Source organism: Eremothecium gossypii, chromosome VI (genome assembly GCF_000091025.4).
Source record: "Eremothecium gossypii ATCC 10895 chromosome VI, complete sequence".
NCBI classification, from domain to species: domain Eukaryota; kingdom Fungi; phylum Ascomycota; class Saccharomycetes; order Saccharomycetales; family Saccharomycetaceae; genus Eremothecium; species Eremothecium gossypii.
The window spans coordinates 148,451-170,862 of record NC_005787.5 but is presented as its reverse complement, the minus strand read 5'-3'; the positions used below and the strand labels follow the sequence as shown (position 1 = coordinate 170,862).

The 22,412-nt window shown below is 50.3% G+C and overlaps 13 protein-coding genes across 13 annotated transcripts; 7 read left to right on the top strand and 6 right to left on the bottom strand.

The window, feature by feature from the left end:
• Positions 1–267: 267 nt before the first annotated feature.
• NSL1 (MIND complex subunit NSL1) lies at positions 268–921 on the bottom strand (the record flags this gene model as incomplete). Its single annotated transcript, NM_210764.1, has 1 exon — positions 268–921. The coding sequence occupies one exon, from the start codon at positions 919–921 to the stop codon at positions 268–270; it is 654 nt and encodes a 217-aa protein (NP_985410.1).
• An 879-nt stretch (positions 922–1,800) lies between these two features.
• VMA11 (H(+)-transporting V0 sector ATPase subunit c') lies at positions 1,801–2,295 on the top strand (the record flags this gene model as incomplete). Its single annotated transcript, NM_210763.1, has 1 exon — positions 1,801–2,295. One exon carries the CDS (start codon positions 1,801–1,803, stop codon positions 2,293–2,295), a length of 495 nt encoding a protein of 164 aa, NP_985409.1.
• Positions 2,296–2,486: 191 nt separating this feature from the next.
• Positions 2,487–3,896, bottom strand: RVB2 (RuvB family ATP-dependent DNA helicase reptin; the record flags this gene model as incomplete). The annotated part of the gene is made up of 1 exon (NM_210762.2): positions 2,487–3,896. The coding sequence occupies one exon, from the start codon at positions 3,894–3,896 to the stop codon at positions 2,487–2,489; it is 1,410 nt and encodes a 469-aa protein (NP_985408.2).
• Positions 3,897–4,101: 205 nt separating this feature from the next.
• ENV7 (putative serine/threonine protein kinase ENV7) lies at positions 4,102–5,187 on the top strand (the record flags this gene model as incomplete). Its single annotated transcript, NM_210761.1, has 1 exon — positions 4,102–5,187. The coding sequence occupies one exon, from the start codon at positions 4,102–4,104 to the stop codon at positions 5,185–5,187; it is 1,086 nt and encodes a 361-aa protein (NP_985407.1).
• A 259-nt stretch (positions 5,188–5,446) lies between these two features.
• On the top strand, positions 5,447–5,923 carry ADD37 (Add37p; the record flags this gene model as incomplete). The annotated part of the gene is made up of 1 exon (NM_210760.1): positions 5,447–5,923. The coding sequence occupies one exon, from the start codon at positions 5,447–5,449 to the stop codon at positions 5,921–5,923; it is 477 nt and encodes a 158-aa protein (NP_985406.1).
• Positions 5,924–6,153: 230 nt separating this feature from the next.
• Positions 6,154–7,002, bottom strand: SUI3 (translation initiation factor eIF2 subunit beta; the record flags this gene model as incomplete). Its single annotated transcript, NM_210759.2, has 1 exon — positions 6,154–7,002. The coding sequence occupies one exon, from the start codon at positions 7,000–7,002 to the stop codon at positions 6,154–6,156; it is 849 nt and encodes a 282-aa protein (NP_985405.2).
• Positions 7,003–7,258: 256 nt separating this feature from the next.
• YAR1 (Yar1p) lies at positions 7,259–7,855 on the bottom strand (the record flags this gene model as incomplete). Its single annotated transcript, NM_210758.1, has 1 exon — positions 7,259–7,855. One exon carries the CDS (start codon positions 7,853–7,855, stop codon positions 7,259–7,261), a length of 597 nt encoding a protein of 198 aa, NP_985404.1.
• A 137-nt stretch (positions 7,856–7,992) lies between these two features.
• On the top strand, positions 7,993–10,809 carry RTP1 (Rtp1p; the record flags this gene model as incomplete). The annotated part of the gene is made up of 1 exon (NM_210757.2): positions 7,993–10,809. One exon carries the CDS (start codon positions 7,993–7,995, stop codon positions 10,807–10,809), a length of 2,817 nt encoding a protein of 938 aa, NP_985403.1.
• A 285-nt stretch (positions 10,810–11,094) lies between these two features.
• On the top strand, positions 11,095–13,209 carry AGOS_AFL148C (AFL148Cp; the record flags this gene model as incomplete). Its single annotated transcript, NM_210756.1, has 1 exon — positions 11,095–13,209. The coding sequence occupies one exon, from the start codon at positions 11,095–11,097 to the stop codon at positions 13,207–13,209; it is 2,115 nt and encodes a 704-aa protein (NP_985402.1).
• A 220-nt stretch (positions 13,210–13,429) lies between these two features.
• CIN2 (GTPase-activating protein CIN2) lies at positions 13,430–14,295 on the top strand (the record flags this gene model as incomplete). Its single annotated transcript, NM_210755.1, has 2 exons — positions 13,430–13,511; positions 13,565–14,295. The coding sequence occupies 2 exons, from the start codon at positions 13,430–13,432 to the stop codon at positions 14,293–14,295; spliced, it is 813 nt and encodes a 270-aa protein (NP_985401.1).
• Positions 14,296–14,632: 337 nt separating this feature from the next.
• On the top strand, positions 14,633–19,573 carry IQG1 (Iqg1p; the record flags this gene model as incomplete). Its single annotated transcript, NM_210754.2, has 1 exon — positions 14,633–19,573. The coding sequence occupies one exon, from the start codon at positions 14,633–14,635 to the stop codon at positions 19,571–19,573; it is 4,941 nt and encodes a 1,646-aa protein (NP_985400.2).
• A 160-nt stretch (positions 19,574–19,733) lies between these two features.
• On the bottom strand, positions 19,734–20,540 carry AGOS_AFL151W (AFL151Wp; the record flags this gene model as incomplete). The annotated part of the gene is made up of 1 exon (NM_210753.2): positions 19,734–20,540. The coding sequence occupies one exon, from the start codon at positions 20,538–20,540 to the stop codon at positions 19,734–19,736; it is 807 nt and encodes a 268-aa protein (NP_985399.2).
• A 387-nt stretch (positions 20,541–20,927) lies between these two features.
• AGOS_AFL152W (uncharacterized protein) lies at positions 20,928–22,205 on the bottom strand (the record flags this gene model as incomplete). Its single annotated transcript, NM_210752.1, has 1 exon — positions 20,928–22,205. The coding sequence occupies one exon, from the start codon at positions 22,203–22,205 to the stop codon at positions 20,928–20,930; it is 1,278 nt and encodes a 425-aa protein (NP_985398.1).
• Positions 22,206–22,412: the final 207 nt, after the last annotated feature.

Below are 22,412 nucleotides of genomic sequence, written 5' to 3'. Positions count from 1 at the left end.
CGCAGAAGCTGGATATCTCACACGCAGTAATCGGTATATCAGTGCTCTCCTAAGCGTAAGTCAGAGCTGTACAATGTGTAACTGACTCTCTTCTTGGACGTACGTATGTACTTTGTGGCTTGTGGTACGTTCCAAAATACATTTTCGTAGTCTGTTGTTCTCTTCGACAGCTCGTACCCTGACTTTTTCGTTGGCCCTTAAGCAAACAGAAGTAGGGTAACGAATGCCAAGACCGAAAAGGCAAAGCCGTTGCATGTAACAAGGGCCTCATACCTCGTTCTCCAGGTATTGCACAAGCTTCTTCAGCTTCTCGAGCTGCATGCGGTCACGTGGTAGCAGCGATTGTGCCTGTTTGAGCAGGCCCAACGAACGGCCATACTGATCGCCGACTTCGCTCCAGAAATCAGCATCCGCAGCCGGGAGCTGTGTTTCTTGGTCCGCCTCTGCTAGTCCCTCTAGCTTGCGGATCCGCTCGTCGAGGGCAGCAATCGCCGCGCCTTCTTCCTTGAGATATGCGTCTGTGATTGCACGCGGGCCAGTTTGCCGCAGCTGCGCAACGCGCAGCGTCTCCGCCTCCCACTCCTGGTACAGCTGTCGTACGCGCTCGTTGAGCTCCAGGTCGAACGGCTCCACGTACTCGCGTTGCACATCGTTGACGACATCGAGCACGGTCACGCTGCTGCGTGCATCGCTGACATGCACGGAGTCACTTGCCATCTCCATCACCGAACTCAAAAACTTTTCGACTTCAACCATCACCTGCCGCGCCATGCTATCGCTACCATCATCTGTGTCCTGTGATTCCGATACGGAATGCCGCTGCGGGAGGTGCAAGCGGATCTTCTCGTCCAAAATCCCCTTCAGCTGCAAGTGGATATGCTTTATCTCCTCACTGGTGAGCTCCAGTTTTTCGGCAGGCATTGTTATCTATCTACCTTTAAGCACTAGCCTCCTCTTGTCGCCACCACAAGGTAAGTCTAAGCCTGAATATGTTGCCATCTGGGCCGATAAACAGAGATTTGGTCTCACCTCGCGTACGGCTACAAGGATAATCGCTTTCGACGATCATGTTGGTGTGGTGTTCAGATGTATATACGTCCATCGTCCTGTCACGTGATGATATTCAAAAATAGAACTATCGGGCTAGGATACTCCGGCATACTGCGTAACTAGCTGCGCCGTGGAGCTTGGTTTCCAACGTTGGAGGCGGGTCAGCGTAAGCACTCCATATACGTCGTGAGACAACTCACTGCGGCGCATTAGTGCTCGCATAGTGCGGTTTGATACCGCAGGGGCAGCTGTAAACTGAGATGGCATAGCTGCTACACCCAATTTGAGGGTCAATAGGCTCATCCTTAAAGTACTACCCTTTCTGGAAGCTCTAAACCCGTTGTCTGCGGATTCGCTCACCCTAGGGAGGCTACATGGACAGTTGTGCTAACATAATCACCACTGTCATCTTGCATCGCGGGAAGGCGCTGAACGATCTCAATCACGTGCATATTCGTGAAAAGGTATCGGCATGAGCACACATGTATGAATAAACTGCGCGCAACATGGCCGTCCGACTGATTGGCCAAGCGCGTTACCGTTGCCCCATATATGCTGCATTCATTGTGGCTGTGGGAAAGAGCTTGCAGAACGGCTTTATCTGTCACGTGATATTCCCGTGGTTCCGAACCCCCGCACACCGCACCTCTATACTGTGTTTGAAATGAAAAGGGAGACAAGCAACTCGCAGAGACAAGTCTCACGCTTCTGCAGGGGCGACTAGAGAGCTGGAGCCACTCTAGAGGCGAAATGACGGATGACCTAGTTAATGAGTATGCGCCTGCATTTGCGCCCTTCTTCGGGTTTGCAGGGTGCGCCGCTGCGATGATTCTATCTTCTTTGGGGGCAGCTATTGGAACGGCCAAGTCCGGTATCGGGATTTCCGGTATCGGTACGTTCAGGCCCGAACTCATCATGAAGTCGCTGATTCCTGTGGTGATGAGCGGTATTCTGGCAGTGTACGGTCTGGTGGTGGCGGTGTTGGTCGCGGGAGGCCTTTCGCCGACAGAAGAATATACACTTTTCAACGGTTTCATGCATTTGGCGGCCGGGCTCTGCGTCGGGTTTGCCTGTCTCAGCAGCGGCTACGCCATCGGAATTGTGGGCGACGTGGGCGTCCGCAAGTTCATGCACCAGCCGCGGCTGTTCGTGGGCATTGTTTTGATTTTGATTTTTGCAGAGGTCTTGGGCTTGTACGGGATGATCATCGCCCTTATCCTGAACACCAGGGGCTCTGGCAACTGAGTATCAGCACCGGCCATGCGCCGAGACATACAGCGTTTATAGTACATTCTGTCCATACCGTCATGTGCGTAACACTGGATCCGTAAACAACCCTTGCACGCACAGCACTGCCGCAAAGCGCATGTGCTACGGGCGAGTTGCCCTTGGATTATAGATTACAGATAAATTAGACTACAAATAGCAGCACCGGCTCATTCGTTTGTATCCATAGCGTCAGCATTGCGACCGGTGGTCGAGATGTCCACTCTACCGTGGTCGTCGATATAGCGAGACTCATATTCCTGTAAGTACTTCGCGGACCGCGTGCTGTCGAGGAACAGCAGGTATGCACGCTTCACATCCTGGACGTCAACGGAACTGGACTTTCTTTTCTGGGCTATTTGCTGGGAGACCGCGATGAGGTTGCTGCTGTAACGCAGCGACGTTTCACCGCCGATCTTCGTCAACAAATCAAGGGCATCTTCTGTCAATTCGACCTCCTCCTCTTGAGACCGGATGGACAAAATGGTCTTGATCTCTTGCTCGGAGTAATTCTGCGTAGTGATGATGATCGAGCGGTCCAACAGATCCAGCGGCAACCCGTGCGGAGATTTGTAGTTGGTACCACGCGTCTTGGAGATACCTCTGTTGGTTGCCATGATCACTATTGGCGCAAACTCGTCTTCCAGAGCACGGTTGATGAACGAAAAGCATTCGATGTCCAGCATATGGACCTCGTCAATGAAAAGCACGCCCGGAACGATCTCGGCCTTGCCCTCCTCTTTCCACTCAGCAACCTTCGTGTTAATCTGGTCGCGGACCTCTGACCTGATTTCACCAGTGTCGCCCGTGAACAACGCTAAGAAGCCCTGGGTGCGAGAGTTGATCACGTCGATTTCGTGCAGCGACACAGTATGCACCACACTCTTGCGCTTCTGTAGTTCGCCCTCGGGGCATTGCACGAACTTGGTGTCTGGCCCCATCGCGTCGTAGTCGCGTGAGCGAGCAAACGATCTCCCCAGCTTCGTGATCTTCCCGCACGCCTTGTCAATCGAAATGACGTCGCCGGCCAGCACCTTCTCCTTTGTCAGCCCGTCGATCATCTTGTTGCCTAGCTCGTATATCGTCTCCATGTCCGTCGTCTTGATCGTAAGCTTGCCCTGCTTGTGGCCGCCGGTGATGGACCGGTCGATCTGGATTTCCACTACCTCACCCTCTATCAGCTCCGTGTCCTCCTTGATCTTGACACCAATCGACTTCCGGAACGCCTGAGTCAAGGCCTCGGTCTTGGATAGCTCCAACGAGAATATCTCTGACCCTGCCATCGCTGTGAAGGGCACATCTGCGCCCAGTGACTGCGACAAGCCCATCGCCAGCGCCGTTTTGCCGGTCGACGGCGGACCAGCAACCAACACGGCCCGCCCGGCAATCGTACCGTTCTGCACCATTTTGAGAATCACGCCTGCGGCCCTCCGCGCCTGTAACTGGCCCACCATTCCCTGCGAGCTCGGCTTAGGCTGTAGGTTCTCGTCCAGTCCCAGGCCAACAATGTGCGAATGTGTCGCAATTAGCGACAAGGACTTCAGAGACATGTCATGCGCCTCCTGTGTTTGAATCGACATATTATAGATCTTTGAAACTTTGAAACCGTCAAGAGAGTCCAATGGCCTTTGTCGATGACCGTCTAACTGTTCAAACGGTTGTGCAACATACCAAATTTTGCCGGAGCCTGAGGACTAAAACGCATGTTATACGAAGTCAAGAGGAAGCATCGTTTGAGCTGCTAGCAGTTCCTTGACTCTCAACTTGGTGCGAGCGTGCGGTGTGATGCTTCGCATGGGAGAGTACATATGTGGTTGCAAGCCACTTTGGAACCTGTGGGCTAACGATGTACGCATCACCGTGAATGGGAAGCGGTACTTGGTGACTGGGCTCCTCAGTGATAAGGGCCTGACGATGATCTACAAGGTGCGCAGTCTCCAGCGAGAACAGAGGGGGAACTTTTGTATTAAGGCAGTACATTGCCCGTTCGGGCGGGCAGAGCACGTAGCTGAAGCCATGCGGGAGATCGACAACTACCAGGCCTTCCACAGCCCCTATATAACCAGCCTGCTGGACTCGCAAATTGTGCCGCTGGAGCAGGGCTCCAAGCTGGTGTATATGGTGCTACAATACTTCCCGACAGGTTCGCTGCAGCAGCTGATTGATACAACGCTTGTGGAGGGCGTGCCGCTGCCGGAACCACGGGTCCTGGCGCTGATGGTGGAGGTGTGCCGCGCGGTCAGGGCCGTGCACCAGCCCGGGGACGAAGGGGTGGAGAGTGGGTCCGCCACACAGAGCGAGGATACGCACCTGCTCGCAGACGCACTGGAGATGGACGTGCTCGAGGCTTCGACCAGTAGCCCACGGCGATCGTTCGTACTATGCGACCTGAGGCCTTCGGCCGTGATGCTGACGCCGCAGGGCATGCCCATCATCAGCGACCTAAGTGCGTGTGTGCGCTCGGGATACGCTCTGGCTAATGCCACGCGCCTTGCGCGCATGCGGGCTGTGCTCGATACGCACGGCAGCCCGATGTACCTTGCGCCAGAACTATGCGCGCTCGAACCCAACGCCTGCATCCTCCCCCCGGCGGATATATGGTCGCTGGGGTGCATCTGCTACGCGCTCATGTATGGCATCTCGCCATTTGAGCGCGAGGAGCAACTGCACGGTACACCGCTACGCCAGGCTCGCGCTTCAGGCCTTTTTTCGTTCCCGGACAACCCGGTCTACTCTCTACAACTCCTTGATATAGTCCGCCAATGCTTGGCCGTCAAGCCAGATGCTCGGCCGACTATTGATAGCCTCATGTCTTTGTTTCACGATCTACTGGACGATTCCGCTATTGGAAGCCTTGTGTTGGGCGAGTGAACCATACCGCAATTTCTTCCGGCGTTCGACGCTGATTAAATAAGAAATGGAAGAAGCTTTTCGCTGTCTCGAACCTTTCACAATTATCGAGGCGCCCAACATGGTGCTGGCGCGCGAGCAGTCAGAATGGCAACGCAAGTCTTTATTGTACGTAGCCTTTTGGCAGCGGTTAAATTGTAGTCACAAAATTGACGGTATAGACATTAAAAGAGTCCTTAGTAGAACTGTAACGGTATAGAGCGGGCCAGAGACATTGAAGATGAAAAGCTTCCAGAATTGCACAGAGAGCGAGGTAAGTGGGTACAACGACTGCCCGAACTTCTTGTTTGCAGCGCGGGAACATACTGCCGGGAGCAGTCACCGCCGGGGGCTGAAAGCTCGGGCTAGGGGGCGCGCGCGGCGGCCCGACATGCCATCGGATGCTTTGCAGCAAATGGAGCCTGGCGAGCTTGAAGAGATCAGAGCGGAGGCGATGCGCAAAATAGAATGGCTCTTCGAGACAGAGTCACGGTTGGCAGAGGTGGAATTTAATTTCTACCGCAACAAGGTGCGCCAGAATCTCGGCCGTGCCCTCGCAGATGAGCGCACTCTGTTGATGATGGCCGCCGTCCTCCGTCAGTTGCCGGCGGACTTAGAGACGGCTAAGGACGTCTTGACAACTTGGCTGGTCTCTGATGTTTCCGTCGCTGCGTGGTGCACAGCGCTCCGCAAGATTCTCGAGAATGCAGTGCTGTAACGCGGGACGTGCAGCGACCTGAGTGTACGTAGCGAGCAGATTAATGCTTGCGGCAACCAGTAATGGAACATTATACATATTATAGTATAAAATAATACTGTCGTCGGGCTGTGCTGGCAAGCTTGTGGCCCGGCCCTACTCGTTTGGGCGTGTAGAAGTGAGGATAGCTATATCTCATGTCCGTGTATCTATACTGGGGAGTGGGCGCAGGCGAGAGGCATAGGCCGTGATTAAAATCTTCTTCTTTTGACAGTCGCCTGGAAACCAGTTTTGATGGAAGAGACGGATCTCGTGGACCCGCAACTTTTGCAGACAAGGAAGAACAATCTGTTGGACTGCTCTTTCTTCAGCTCGGTGTTAATGCTCTTACATGTCTTACACGTAACATACTCCATGATGTATCTTCTGAGCACGTTCTCCATCTGCTTGGAAAGGAACTTACCCTTAATGACCAACCGCTTCTGCCCGTCGATGGACCCAGAAGTACCCAGTTCGGCAAATAGATACTGGATCAGATGTTCCGGCGACCGCTGCAGCTTCTCGCTGATCTCTTGGATATTCGCAAAGATGGTCTTCTTACCGTCTCTCTGGCACACTGGAGGAGGAATACGGAACTTAGGACCCGATCTGTCACCCGCCAACTCAGGGTTGTTTGTACGTAGAATCTTGAAGAAGCGCGACAGCAGATCAGAGTACGGCAACCCCACGTCCTCCTGCACCTCCGACGCTGCACCTGCAGATACTCCTGGCTCTGCGCTGCCCTCCTCCACCGATACACCGGCCTTCTCCAGCTCCTTGTCGAACACATCCAGGGCTGCGGCCTCCTTCTTCTTCTTCTTTTTCTTCAACTTCAGCTCGCCCAGCGCCTCCGTTAGCTCATCCAGCGCATCGCCTGTGCCCTCCTCTTCTTTGGAGCCCTCCTTGGCCTTCTTCTTTTTCTTCTTAAGCCCAGCGAATAAGTCATCGCCCTCCACTGACGCCTCTGCGGCCCCTATAGCTTCCTCCGGCGCAACCTTCTTTACCTTCTTCTTCTTCTTCAAACTAGGGTCAAAGCCTAGTTCATTCGCAAGATCTGACATGGTTTCCTAATACAAATCCCGCCTTTCAGACTTAATCCTGCTCAGGTAGAACACGAATCCAGTTCCATTAGTGTAGGAAGTCCAAGTGACAAAAATTTTTCAGCATGATTGAAAGGCCGACCACTTCGGATCAGTAGCATACATCATTATCGACGTTAGTTAAGTGACCAGTCATCGGCAACACGGCCGCGAGCCGTCGAGATGATTCCCAATGCGTTACTCTATCCATCGTTATACAGTATGTAGTGTGCGCAATTCAGTTGGCGAGGTCAAGGCGCTCGGCCTGCGCGCGCAGCGCCTCCGCGGCATCACGGGTAACCTGCTCGATCTCTGTGCCAGCAGTGACGGCGACATTCAGGTCGGCAGGGCCCTCCGCAGCATCGCCAGCTGAATCATCCTGTGTAGGGGCAATGTCGTACTTCTGCAAGAAGTATGCCTCGACGTCGTCGCGGGAGCAACTCTCGGCCTCGTAGATGGCGTCGTGGCCAAAGGAGTTGCGGACGAAGGGGTCGGCGGCGTAGTCGTCACACAGTAGCTTGACGACCTCGAGGTGGCCGTTGAGGGCGGCCCAGTGAAGGGCAGAGTTACCGGTTGCGTTCTGTGCGGCAGCCCAGTCGCGTGCCGCGGCGGGCTCGAGCAGCGAGAGCAGGTAGCGGGCGACGTCGGCGTGTCCGTTGGCGGCAGCCATGTGCAGCGGCGTGCAGAGCGTGTCTGGGTCGCTGCACGATGGCAGGAGCTTTGGATCGATGAGCTCGGAAAAGATTTGCTTGAGGCTGTCAAGATCGCCTATGCGGGCGTCCGCAATGATGGCAAGTTGATCCTCGATGTCCAGAGGTCCTTGGTGTAGTGGCATGAGGCGCAAACGGGTGGCAAGTGTCTTAGTCAATCGGTATGTAGACTTCGTGAGCTCATCGCCAGGAGGGAAAATTTTCGATAGCTAAAATTACGTACTTGCAGAGGCCGAGCTGAGCAAGTGCAATCGCCACGAGCATGAGCAACGCCTCGGGGGAACAGAGGAAGCTGGAAGATGTGCTGCAGCGGCGCCCCGACTTTGTGAAGGATACGCCCTTGGACAGTTTCTTTGAGAATTTACAGCGGGAATTTCTGTCACCTCTTCGAACATCGGATGGCCTTAACATTTACGAACGCATAGGCTGTCAGGACAACGGCGAGTTTGTCACTAGGTGTGTTGAGCGCCTGACATGCCTGCATGGCCTGGCGGTAGAAAGAGAACAGGGGGAGGGAGCTGAGCATAAATTGCTTCCCATTTCTCTGCATGACATGAAGTTCTTCGACGAACTGATCAATCTCCTGATAGTGCACGGCGTGTATGCGAACTTGCCGCAGGGTTTCGGTGTGCCTCTTCAGCAGAGGCAACTTTCACAATTTAAAGACATTGCAGAACGCTTCCAGGTGCCTGGGAAACATGTCCGTAGCGCGACGACGTTGGAAGTGGCATCCCGAGGATTATACATCATACTGAGCCAAGATCGCGCAGTCGATACGGTGCGCGATATTCTCTTGAAGGGCGCTGGCTACATCGACGCTTTGATGGGCTTCATTGCTCTGCGGCATGACAGGCCGCAGCGCCAGGAGGAGTATGACAACGTTCTTGAAAAGCTGGAAAGTATCCAAGACACGTACAGGCTTCTGTCAATCTATTCGCTGCTCGTGCAGTCTACGTGTGCGCGGGAATATTTGGAATGGCCGCTCCAACAACTTAGCACGCTCACGGTGCGCCGGGATGACGGTGTCGCGTCTCTTGTAGACTTCGTGGTAGGCCTGAGAGATGAAGAGCAAGTGAGCATTGAGAAATTTGATAGGGTAAAGCAGATACTTCTGGCGAAACCAAAATCCCTCAGTAATGTCGAATATTTCCACCGTCTGTTTAAGCAGATCTACACCTGTCTTGCAGATGTCAATCGACCTGTACTGATAAGTTGCTTGAACAGCGTTCTGGTCGGATTTTACTACAAGAACAAGCGTATCGTGTACGATTTCCTTTTTCAACGGGTAGCTCGTATACTATTTAACGTGGGTTCCGAGGCGTTCAGCGAGAAACAGCTGAATGATTGTTTTAACGTCCTGATCTCGCTTTCTAAGAGCTCTTCGACAGAGCTGATCGGCGCCTTGGTCCAGTATAAGGGCGCACAGAGCTTCTACTTTCACCTGTGGGTCTATGGCTTATTTTTGCGCAAGAACCAAACCATACAGCCCGTGGAGTCGGAGGCAAAGTACTACATGGTGGTCTTTAGCCTCCTGAATACCTTTGTTAAGCTCACTGGTGACTTCGAAGCCTTGGAGAGACTGGTTCCGCATTTGGTCAACTTTGACCACGAAACTTGGCGCTACGCCATCAACCTGGAGACCCATCTGCCCTATGTGCTGCCGAAGAGCGGCGACGAAAATGCTGCGGCAGACCTCAATCTGCATGATGCGCCGGAAACCGGCCTGTCTAAGATCCAGCAACTTTTTTCGAGCATGGACTTTGCCGTGGAGGCCTTTATTGAACTGCTGAATTTGCTCGGAGAGGAGGAAGTGCGCAAGAATATCTTCCTACAAGTGCTGCGGCGTTGGGTTGAGGCCACCAGCAAATCAGAGTCTGTCCAGCAAACGGCCATTGGGGGGGATAGCGTGTCCCACAACTTGCTGGCATTGGTCGATCTCAAGCTGCTAGAAAAAATGCATGCTCAGTTCAAAGATGATATCATCAGCCGGCCGCACGACATACTGCGCCTGGTCGCAGACTTGCTCGTGTACTCGCACTCCCAGGAAGACGAGCATTCCGCCAAGGACTCGGATGACGAGGACTCCGAAGATGAAGAGGCCGCCGCGGAACCCGCCCAGGGCCGCCCGTTCTCCATCCTTCTAGACCTGCTCTCCGCCACATTGCTCTCCGCCCCGCCCGCCGATCTCGTCAGCGAGCAGCCCACACTTCAGCTGCTGGCAGAGCGGCTGCAGGCCTACCCGGCGGACGCCTCGTGCCGGGCGCTGCAGCTGCGCATCCGCGATGTCCTTGCCCGCCGCGCCCCGGCCCCGGGTGCGGACGCCGTAGGAGCAGCCGATAACGCCGCCTTCTCCAGGGCCCTCGCAAACGTCAACGACGCTCTGCCCTCCCTGCGCGCCCACGGGCTCTACGAGCTGCGGCGCCTGATCGAGCGCGGCTCCCCAAGCGTCGGCCTGACCCGCGTGCTGGACCTGCATTTCCTTCTGCTGCGCGACCCCGAGCCCTTCGTCTACCTCAACGCAATTAAGGGCCTGTCGACCCTGTGCCTCTCTGCCACCGCCACCGCGCTTCCCGCTCTGCTCGCCCGCTACCACGATCCCCAGGGCCGCATGCCTCTCGACCACGCCCTCCGCCTGGCCGAGGCTCTTGCCGCGTTCATCCCCGCGCAGAACGAGCTCCTGCAGGGCCCCCACGCCGCTGCGCTCGTAGAAACATGCCTGAGCAAGGTCCGCGCACGCACCGCAGACGCCCGTCTGCGCATGTCCGCGCTCTCCCTGCTCGGGCTCTGTGTCCGCACCAACCCCCTCGGGGTGGCCGCCGTCCTCCCCGACATTCTCGACTGCGCACTCGGCGTGCTCCAGCTCGAGCCAGTAGTTGCCTCGGACGACCGCACACCTCTAGTGCGCCGAGCCGCCGCGCATTTGATCCACGACCTTCTCTCCGCTTCTGGCCTCGATCTACTCCCGCCGAGCGACCTCCGCCGACTCGCCGACGTCGTACGCAACACAGCTACAAACGAAAAGGACTACTTGACTGCAGAACCGCTAGCCGACGCACTGCAACTGTTGGAAGGTCGCTGACCACCGCCTGACCCAACGCGTAGCCCTCTTCCGCTGTTCACGTGGCCGTTTGGCCTTGGGCGGCTAGCATGTGGTGATATCACCTGATACGAAGCCAAAATGATGGATTTTTCTAGAACCTCCGGCGGCGTGAAAGGCGTTTTCTCTCATAGTAGTGAGAAAAATCTATTTAAGGCGGCCAAACAGGATGAGAATAGTCTCGTGGGAGGCGGAAACTGTAGATTCTTGTGTACTTAGAAGTTCGAAATCCACCGTCGAAGGTTTAAACACATTTGAGACGCAAACATGTCTAGCCAAGAGACCTATGAATTCCAAGCTGAGATCACTCAGTTGATGAGTTTGATCATCAACACAGTGTACTCGAACAAGGAGATCTTCTTGAGAGAGTTGATCTCGAACGCGTCGGATGCGTTGGACAAGATCAGATACCAGTCTCTATCGGACCCCAAGGTGCTAGAGAGCGACCCAGAGCTGTTCATCCGCTTGACGCCTAAGCCTGAGGAGAAGGTGTTGGAGATCCGCGACTCCGGTATCGGTATGACCAAGGCGGAGTTGATCAACAACTTGGGTACGATCGCCAAGTCGGGTACGAAGGCGTTCATGGAGGCATTGTCTGCTGGCGCTGACGTGTCGATGATCGGTCAGTTCGGTGTCGGTTTCTACTCGCTATTCTTGGTGGCCGACCGGGTGCAGGTAATCTCGAAACACAACGACGACGAGCAGTACATCTGGGAGTCCAACGCAGGTGGCTCGTTCACCGTTACGCTGGACGAGGTCAACGAGCGCATCGGCAGAGGTACGATTTTGCGTTTGTTCTTGAAGGAGGACCAGCTTGAGTACTTGGAGGAGAAGAGAATCAAGGAGGTCGTCAAGAGACACTCGGAGTTTGTTGCCTACCCAATTCAGCTTCTAGTGACCAAGGAGGTCGAGAAGGAGGTGCCAGTTGAGGAGGAGGAGAAGAAGGAGGAGACCGAAGACGACAAGAAGCCTAAGCTAGAAGAGGTTGACGAGGAAGAGGAGGACAAGGAGAAGTCCAAGACCAAGAAGGTCAAGGAGAACGTCAAGGAGTTGGAGGAGTTGAACAAGACCAAGCCTTTGTGGACCAGAAACCCATCTGAGGTCACCCAGGAGGAGTACAACGCCTTCTACAAGTCCATCTCCAACGACTGGGAGGACCCATTGGCTGTCAAGCACTTCTCGGTCGAGGGTCAGCTAGAGTTCAGAGCCATTTTGTTCATTCCTAAGAGAGCTCCATTTGACTTGTTCGAGTCCAAGAAGAAGAAGAACAACATCAAGCTATACGTCCGTCGTGTGTTCATCACCGACGAGGCTGAGGAGTTGATCCCAGAGTGGTTGTCCTTCGTCAAGGGTGTTGTCGACTCTGAGGACTTGCCATTGAACTTGTCCAGAGAGATGTTGCAGCAGAACAAGATCATGAAGGTCATCAAGAAGAACATCGTCAAGAAGTTGATCGAGGCCTTCAACGAGATCGCCGAGGACTCCGAGCAGTTCGAGAAGTTCTACTCCGCATTTGCCAAGAACATCAAGTTGGGTATCCACGAGGACTCCCAGAACAGAGCTTCTTTGGCCAAGCTATTGAGATACAACTCCACCAAGTCTGTCGACGAGCAGACCTCTTTGGCTGACTACGTCACCAGAATGCCAGAACACCAGAAGAATGTTTACTTCATCACCGGTGAGTCCATCAAGGCTGTCGAGAAGTCTCCATTCTTGGACGCCTTGAAGGCAAAGAACTTTGAAGTCTTGTTCTTGGTCGACCCAATTGACGAGTACGCCTTCCAGCAATTGAAGGAGTTCGAGGGTAAGCAGTTGGTTGACATCACCAAGGACTTCGAGTTGGAGGAATCCGAGGAGGAGAAGAAGCAGAGAGAGGAGGAGATCAAGGAGTTCGAGCCTTTGACCGCCGCCTTGAAGGAGGTCTTGGGTGACCAGGTCGAGAAGGTTGTCGTTTCGTACAAGTTGATTGACGCTCCAGCCGCTATCAGAACTGGCCAGTTCGGCTGGTCCGCAAACATGGAGAGAATCATGAAGGCTCAGGCCTTGAGAGACTCTACCATGTCCTCCTACATGGCCTCCAAGAAGATCTTCGAGATCTCTCCAAAGTCCGCCATCATCAAGGAGTTGAAGAAGAGAGTCGAGGACAACGGCGCCCAGGACAGAACCGTCAAGGACTTGACCAGCTTGTTGTACGAGACTGCGTTGCTAACCTCTGGTTTCACCTTGGAGGAGCCAGCCAGCTTCGCTACCAGAATCAACCGGTTGATCTCTTTGGGTCTAAACATTGACGAGGAGGAGTCCACCGAGACTGCTGCCGAGACGGCTACTGAGGCCCCAGTTGAGGAGGTCGCTCCAGAGACTGCGATGGAAGAGGTTGACTAAGCCTTACGCTCTGTGTGTCTTTGCTTCCCCGCTTGCACGGTATCAGCTGTTCTTCAGCCATGTGTTGTTTAATTCATATAAACCCTGTATAAAATAGAATTTAATACTTCGGATCGTTTCAAAATCTGTTTTCTTTTCGGGCAAACTAGCGCCTACTAGCGAATTTAAAATTCTAAACTTAACTTTGCATTCTCAAACACAGCGTTCGGCAAGAATAGCGATGGAAGACCTCTTCCCACTACGGCCTGACGGCTCACTCGACGCTAAGGCCACTGCCAGGCAATTCGCATCTTTTGAGAAAGGTATGTACGTCAGAAATACTGATATTACCGGTCTTTTTACTAACAGGAGCCAGAAATCCAAAGTTCCATCGATGATCCGTCTAAACTCAATGCAGCGCGCAAACGGCTTGTGGACGTATCTCTCCAGCTAACAAATTTGGCTGCCTGCCTGCCTCGATTTGACAGGGAGCGCTATGGCAACAAACTCGAGCGACTGCTCGCTGCGATACAAGAGCGGGAGCTCCGTAATGCACCGGCGGGCCAGAAACGCTTTCACTTTACACGAAAACCTCCAAAGCAACAGAAACCTCAAGCATCAACACCACTAGCGGCGCCCTGCGCCGCTGTCACACCAGCAAACGCACTGGCCAGCACATACCAGGTCGTACGGGTCGGCCCTGCGGATACGCACTTCGCAGATATGCGCAATTGCCAGCTGCTCAGCGAGGCGACTGCGCCGGTTACGACTTCCGCCCTGCATCTGCAACGTATCGTGGCATCCTCCGTGAAGCTACGGCCAATTCCGTTTGAGCACGGCAGTCTCTACATCGAGGACTGCGAAGACGTTACCTTTATGCTTGAATGTCCGCCTGAATCCGATATCCAGATCAGATTGCGCTGCCTCCGCAACTGCAAATTGTGTATTACTCGGCCAGACGCTGTGGCCCAGAAAGTCGTCTTAGAACGCTGCACGGATTGCATCTTCGAGAAATCTTCGCAAGAGAAGGTTTTGATCCAAGATTTTGGTAATCTGGGATTTTTGGACTCGCAGCCTACTAATTACAGCTTCGCCTCCTGGGTCTAAGGTTAGGATTACATCATCTTCGTTTTCCAGCTCACCCGGTAGAAACCTTTGATGGTAGCCTCGTTATTTCTAGAGACCACGGCATTTGCCTACCGCAGGGAAAGGACAGGGGCACCGCCTACGCGTGTTGTATCGTTCTAACTACCGATATGTTTGGCCATTTGCTCGAGCTTCATCAGCCTCGAGGAGATTTGTTTTGGAAATTGCCTATTTTAGTAAAACATAAATATTGGAGTTGGCGCACCTTATTGCGTATTCGTAGGCCAATTTTAAAAGCTGACCTAGAGGTAACGTATCGCTAGTTCAACCTACCAGCAGTGCATCGGGAGCTACTAGGATGACGGTTCAGCTGGACTCTCCGACGAAAGAAAAGAGCCGCTATGTCGAAAAGTATCTACAGAGCCTTGGATCTGCAGAAAAGAGTGGGACAAACAGTAGGACGCTGCTGCAGGCTTCCCCAGCAAAGATAAACTCGAGCCCCCTGAAAGACGAAGCTAGCGCGGAGAAGAAGAGCGACAAGCCTCTGAGTAAGAGAACGGGGGGTTTTCAAGGTGGGACCAAGGTCAAAGGTGGCATATCCAACAACCCGTTCTTGCTGCAGGATTCGGAAGTCAAACATGATTCCCCGAATATCAGTCCGGCTAGGAGCGCAGTGGCGAAGGGCAGCGCGAAAAAGCCACTGCAAGCCGCTGCTAAGACTAGACCTGAGAACGGCAATGTGTCTCAACCGAATGAGTCGCGGCGCGAAGCCGCGCAGCACGAGGTATCGCCTAAAGCACAGAAAAAAGTGGACACTTCAGGCATGTCGAGAGAGACGCTACGGTACTACGAATTTCTCTGTAGAGTTGGAGAGGCAAAACGTTGGATTGAGGATGTGATCGGCGAGACGATACCTGGAGAACTCGAGTTGGCAGCTGGTAATTCAATGCGCGACGGCTATTTTTTGGCGAAGGTCACTCAAACGATTAAACCTGATCTTGCACCTACAATTGTACCTCCTGGTCGGTTGCAGTTCAAGCATACACAGAATATTAATGCTTTTTTTTCGCTGATGGATTTGGTAGGCGTACCGGACCTATTTCGATTTGAACTGACCGACCTATACGAGAAGAAAGACGTTCCAAAAGTTTTTGAGACTTTACATGCAGTCGCGAACATTCTCAATAGTAGGTTCCCCGGCGAGATTCCTGAAATTCACAACCTTTCTGGGGTACTGGAGTTCTCTCCCCAGGAACTGAAAGAATGTAAGCAGAAGCTCCCTAATGTTCGTAACTTTAGGTCATTCAAAGCAGATGGTGCAACCAACGCTTCTTCGGAAAAGCTTCCCCGCAATGAGGGCTTAATAAAAGATTGGAATCCTAGGTCCCGAGAGCTAGAACCAGCGTTAGTACTAGGCTCAAAAGGAACTGCTCCAGATGAAGACGAAAAGTTTGTGGTGGAAGTCACCCCGGAACCTGAGCCTGAACCCGAGCCCGAGCCCGAGCCCGAGCCCGAGCCCGAGCCGGAACCAAAACCAGAATCCAAGCTTAACCCAGAACCAGCTCCAAAGCCCCAGGCACAACCAGCTCCGCCAGAGGTCATTGTCGTGAATGATGTGTCGCCGAAGGTTCCGGACAGACAGATGCCAACACTGGAGGCACAGCGAGTACCTGACTTACTGCACATGGATCATTCTGGAATGGCTAACGGCTTCCCAAGGACTCCCGAGAGGCAATTAAATGGATCGTATTTATATTCACAGAGGTACATTTCCCCGCAATATCCCGAACGCTCTTTTATGGGATCTCGAACCGCTTCTATATTATTATCTGATCCTTTGCTAAGGACGGCCAATACCAACCTCACTTACAGTCCAAGTAAGAATTTCTCTTATTATTCCCCCAGTATATCAAGAAGGATTTCCTATAGAACGGATTCAATGAAATCTCTAGATAGAGAACACCTATTATACAACCACTACCTTTCAAATTATCCTCCTTACTCACCAGCAAGAAGGCAGCGGATGTCAGAGGATCAATTTTTGGATATTGTGTTCCGTATACAGGCGATATCTAGAGGGGCCAATTTGCGCTATGGAATATATTTAAAGAAAAAAACATTCGAGCTTTTTGATGAAGAAATCTCAATATTCCAGGCTTGGTGTCGTGCTGGATCTCTTCGAAAACAATATTCATTGAAACTAAGGCCCGTATTATCCGCTGAGTCCGAAGCCCAAATTTTTTCACTCCAGTCCTATATTTCCGGCTACATATACAGGTCTCATCTCGACATTCTGCAATTAAGATGTCTGAAGAATGACATGGTTATACGAAGGTTCCAAAATATCGTAAAATCAGTCCTTTTGCGGCGAGCATCACGGGAAGCGTTAACCAAAATATCTTTGTGCAGAGCTCCATTAACCAAATTACAATCATATATCCGGGGTTCTAAACTTCGTACAGACTTCGATTACACTTACTCGAATTTAAGGCGCGTGCATTATGAAGTGATCCATTTCCAGGCTCATTGTCGTGGCTTAAACGTTAAGACGAGATATAATTACGAGATACAGTGTAGTTCTATTCATCGTGGATTATTGGAGGAATGTCAGGCTACTTTGCGGGGTATTGCACAGAGGAGAAAACTATATGATACCTTGTTTGAGATAGATTTCTACGATCTAGCCTTAGATCACTTCAGTGCTGTCATAAAAGGTGGCAAAGTCAGACACCAATTGGAGGCCGTCAACCAGTATCGTGATTCTACCGATCCGCTGACTTATCTACAGGCTAGAGTTAGAGGTGTTCTCGCAAGATTCGCGGTTGAATTAATCAATGATGCCGTGGAGTTGTACTCAATTAACCAATTCCAGGCAATGCTACTAGGAGGTAAGCTGCGCTCTGAATTACTAGCGAGCAGAAGGTATTACAGGAATAATGTCCGTGTTGTCGTCCAGATTCAGAGTGCAATCAGAGCTTATCAAATGAGCAGTGCTTATCATGAACTTTTGAACTCCACTACTCCTAGCCTCTGGGCTGTCAAAAAGTTTGTCCATATACTCAATGAAAATGAGACAGACACTTTATACTCCCAACTGCATAAGAAGAAGGCCTTAGTGAATGATTGTAACGGTGAAATCTGTCGTCTGCAGTCTACCATCAGGACTTTGATAACCAAGAAGTCATTATTGGAACATAGAGGAATTCAGGTAAGCAGATATCTATCGCAAGCTGGATTGAAGAGTCTTGAAAGGTTTTCAGTTGAGCGGGCCTCAAAGGATGTAATGCAACAAAATTCTCTTTACGAAAGAATATGCTACCTGTTGCAAGTTGACTCTTTTTATTGGAAATTACTCTTCAAACTGGAGCCATATTCGTGCATCAATTTCTTGCCGAAACTCTTTTCCCCCACCAGTGGTAAGATTTCGCACCGTGAAAACCTGCTATTTATCAAAATGATAATGGATTTGATGCTTGATGAATTAGACGAGACGCCAACAGACTTTTTTTTATCATCCAGAAATTCAAAATCCCCATGGCGTCTATTGTTAGCTGAATATCTGCCCCGGCATAAAAACTCAGATACCGTATACCTATTCGGTACTGTTCTGGAGAGCCTCTCGGAACCAGGCACCGACTTTGAAAGTGTCCCCGCAAATATATGGAAATTTCTGCATCCTGGTGAACCGATGGTCGCTTCGCACATTGCGATAGATGATCCGTTGACGAATGCGAAATATGTAGAGAATATGATGAATATTTGGAACACTACCGAATCGGTTAGGAATATCCTCATGGTAATGATCGATTCCATCCCTATGGAGATAAAATATCTATGCACGAAGGCTTTTAGGGCAGTTGCAGATAGAAGCACTGATATTTATGATCCGCTGAGAGCTATATCCATGGTTCTCATTGAGCACTTTGTGAACGGGTTTTTCATGAATCGGGCATCTTATGGGTACCAGGATGATGTTCAAGATTTGGAAGACAAAATTCAGGTACTATGCAGCGCTCTTTCAACCATTTTCAATTTACGGGAATTTAACGGCTATTATTCTTCATTGACACCTTATGCCGAGGCTATTAAACCTGATGTTGTTCTTTTATTGAAAAGTATGTTAATTTCGCCAGATTTTGAAAACGAATGCGATAGTATTGTGTATAGGGACATGGGATCTACCGAAAGACCATTCATGGTCATGAAACAGGAGTACCTGGAAAATATGATTAAAACATTTATCTCTCATCAATCAATATTTCCACATGATGATGCTATTGTCGAACTATTGAAGCAGATGGAAAAGATTTTTGAAACCTCAGTCACAAAGATGTCCGGCGTAGTCGAAGTTGAACTTGACCCTACGGTATACCACGTCCCCCTTGAGGATGATAGGTCCGCCTTACTGTACAATGAGACCAAAAGAGGTATTTCTTACTTGATTCAAGTAGAGGATGTTGAGACAAACCTAAATGACTTGCTCACTAGTTCTGTCTTCCCAGAAGATGATAACGTCTTTACTCAATTATTGCTAAAGTATCCTGCTGTCAGGGAAGATCTTGCTAAGAAAAATTTGGATAACACTGGGTACGTTACATTTAAGAAGCATGTTATGCAAAGGGTCAAGGAACTGAAGCATCTCGGTATTATTGACAGCGCCAATAATTACCAATCTGTCCTCAATGATATTGCAAACACAATTAGGTCTCGATCCTACGTCGGGCATATGAATGAACGCGAGTTAATATTCATGAATGATGTTTACGAACATCTGAAACAAAAGGAAAATTACATGAGCTTATTGTCGCAAGCGCTATCTACTGCAGTAAGCAAATCAGTTAAACAGATTCAGAAATGCGGACACTATCAGCCCATAAGAAAGAGCGGGCTCGGTAATAAAATTAAGGATGCCTATAGGAGAGTACAAGGTAAACACTCAGATACCCCTAATGGTATCCACTATACATGGTCAGCTCGGCAGCTTTATGAACGTGGGGTATTGCGGGATATCAAGGGTGAAAATTTGAAGGATATTGCAGTAACTTTCTTTGGATCGAACGCGCCACGCTTTCCAGATATAAGTTTCAGGATTGCGACACAGAATGGCGAAATCTATAATGTTGATATGTTTGTTGGCAGAAAACGCAACATGAAGTACCGTGAAGTTATCAAATTCAAGGAACTACTGGATAAGGAATCAGAAGATCCAGAAAGCACCATAGTGCTTATGCGTGGTAGGAGCGCAACTTTTAAAATATCAGCGCTAATAGACCTACTTTGTGAAGTGTTTTTTAGGTAATTATACTTACGTAACGATGGATAAGGACAACAATAATAATTAATACGGACGAATTCATCATGCCATTACTTGGAGTTATATCACCGGAAACACACGGTTAAACAAATTCATGGCATGGCTCGATTTCGATCATTCAGTTTTGAAGCGTAGAAGACCTACCTCAACCTTTGAGTAGTTTTCTATTTAGCCACCAGGCTACATCTTTAACTACCAATAGGAGAAAGCAGCCTAGTAAATTTCCGAACCAGAGGGCATCATCGGTATTCCCTGTGCACGCCTCAACTAACCAGCGGTAATAAGGTATCTTCATTAATAGATATTGGTTGAGGAACTTCCCTAAAAGAGGCCATATCATTGCACTATCTGCCGCAGGTGCGACGCCAGCTTCTAAGGTGCTTAGCTTAATGGATTCCGCAAAGAACAAACGCCTTATCACCTTGGAAATCAACGGTAAAGCCAACAATAATAGCACGCCATATTTTCCAAAAGAAGTGAGATCTCTGCGACATACAACTTCAACTACGAATAGTAACCTGTGCATGTTGGCGACAGCGTCAGGAAGTATCATTCCGGAAAAATACAATGGAAGGCCGGACCAAAATAGTGCTTCCTGCCCCAAATCAGAAGTTACAATACCTCTGCTGAAATTATTTCCAAGCGTAGCGTTGGCACATAGTAGTTGTCGAAGCAATATGGCACCATCTCTAAGAAGACGGAACGGAACAGAATTGGGATCACTATCTGTAGTCGGCACTAAGTAGTCCTTCACCTTTGTTCGGTAACCAGAATAAAGAGTCAAAGGCTCATCAGATGAAGCATCTGAATCACTCAGTATATCACTAAGGGTACTTTCGTTATCCTTATATTCCTCCTGCTTAGCTTGTGGTGCTACCATAACCTTGAATGGAATCGTACTAGGTGTACAGAAGTATGGAGATCTTGGAAGTATTCTATTAATCCCGTCCATTATTCAAGGGGGAATATGTAAAACAACTTTACAGTTGCTTACCTCTGCCAATTGCCATTACAACTTAACTGACGGTTAGTTCTGGCGAATGACTGTCATTTTGTGACTTTGCGACGTCGTTTCATGTCGTTGCCCAAGTTGACGCTTATCTATCTATTCGGAATTCCGGAAAAACATGCTCAACAAGGGGCCGTTGCTACATATTGTTAATCCGATGCTGGTGTCATCCACTACTGATGATATCTGAGTTCAACCTACCCATATACTATGTATAAATAATCTTCGAGATATCAATGTAAAAAACAGTTTACAGACATAAAGTGGATATGAAGTGCTCTAATGTCATCGCCTAAATTATGCAGGGCCTAAATATTATATACGCGTGGATCAGATATCATCGTCTTCAACAATTCGTTGCAACTGTTGCAACTCACGCGACCTCTTATATGCAAGGAAAAACCGCCCCAGTTCACGTCCACAGCATACAGCTCCGATTGCTAGGAGATTTTGAACACATATACATTCATTTGGAGAGACTGTTGGATCTAATTTGAGTATCAGGCGTGTAATTATCGGAATAGGTTGCAAGATATTGTTCGAAATAAAAGTGGATATCCGGAATAGCAGCGTGATATCTGTGATGCAGTCCAGCCAGGTCGTACGAAGCAGCTCTTCAGTGAATGTATTATTTTCGGTAGAATCCTTGGGTGAATTAAAGTAGGGGCGTACTGACAACAGTTTCTTCTTTAGAGATCTGCCTAGCATCGCGGCCACTTTTGTATACAATGACGCGACAAATAATTCAACGCTGAGAACTTTCAGTACCACTTTTGAATTACGGCATGCCGTAACCAGCGTCCAAGGATAAATCTGCTGCATGTAACCAAGTGGAAGTGTGGGGCTTAGGAGTCCGGCAAGGTAGAGAGGGAAGCCTAGTATCAAAAACCTCTGCCGAGCCGGAACGCACTCAATACCGTTCATCGAGTCTGTATACACATCTATCGCCCTCGTTGTGGAAACATCCAGAATTTGTTGTAGTATACTTTCGGGGAAGACCTGTCTAAGAAGATACAATCCGATTTTGAACCACTGCTTCCATGGGTTGCTATACAAAAACCAAAATAGCGCAATTGTAGCAACGTACGTTGATGCAGACTTGTATATGCTATACGCATGCAATCCCAGCGAACTAGTGTGCCAGTAGAGTCTCCCCTTGGTAATGCTTTTCTTGCATTGAGGACAGGCAACAGCCTCGATCGGTAACCCTCGCCATAGGTCTGTTGGTGGCTCACTCGGAGGTATTCGAAGTAAAATCCTAACTGCCATTTCCAAGATGCACAGAAATGCTGCCCACGTTTGACCTACTGCAGGTATGCCCTGAACTGTCTCCGCAAGGTTAACTTCACTCTGGAAGTTCCTATGCCCATCGACCACATAGCAAAGCCGACGCTTCAATTCCGGCAAAGACCTAATTCTGTAGAAGTCGCTGGTGCCACACTCGTTCCATACCCGAAGATTTGTTGCAAACAGCCATCGTACTAAACATTTGTTATGGACCTGCAGACTGCATCCGCACTCATGCCGTGTCCACGCAAAACTGAACAGCCCATCACTCTCTTCCAAACATATCCAGCATGTGTACTTTTTGCGATAGATGAAGTTCATCACGACGAAGGCCCAGAGACTAGCCCCGCAAAGTTTTGGTTACTTGGGATGGAGCATGTAACTTCGGGGTTTTGAAGACTCTAGTCCCCCTTTGGTCGTCGTCAGCTGACAAAACTCTGGCCGCGCCGAATGGGAAGGGTAAGCCATCACACCGCGACGGTACAGATATAATCAAATATACTAAAAGTTTTGATCTAGATAAGTCAC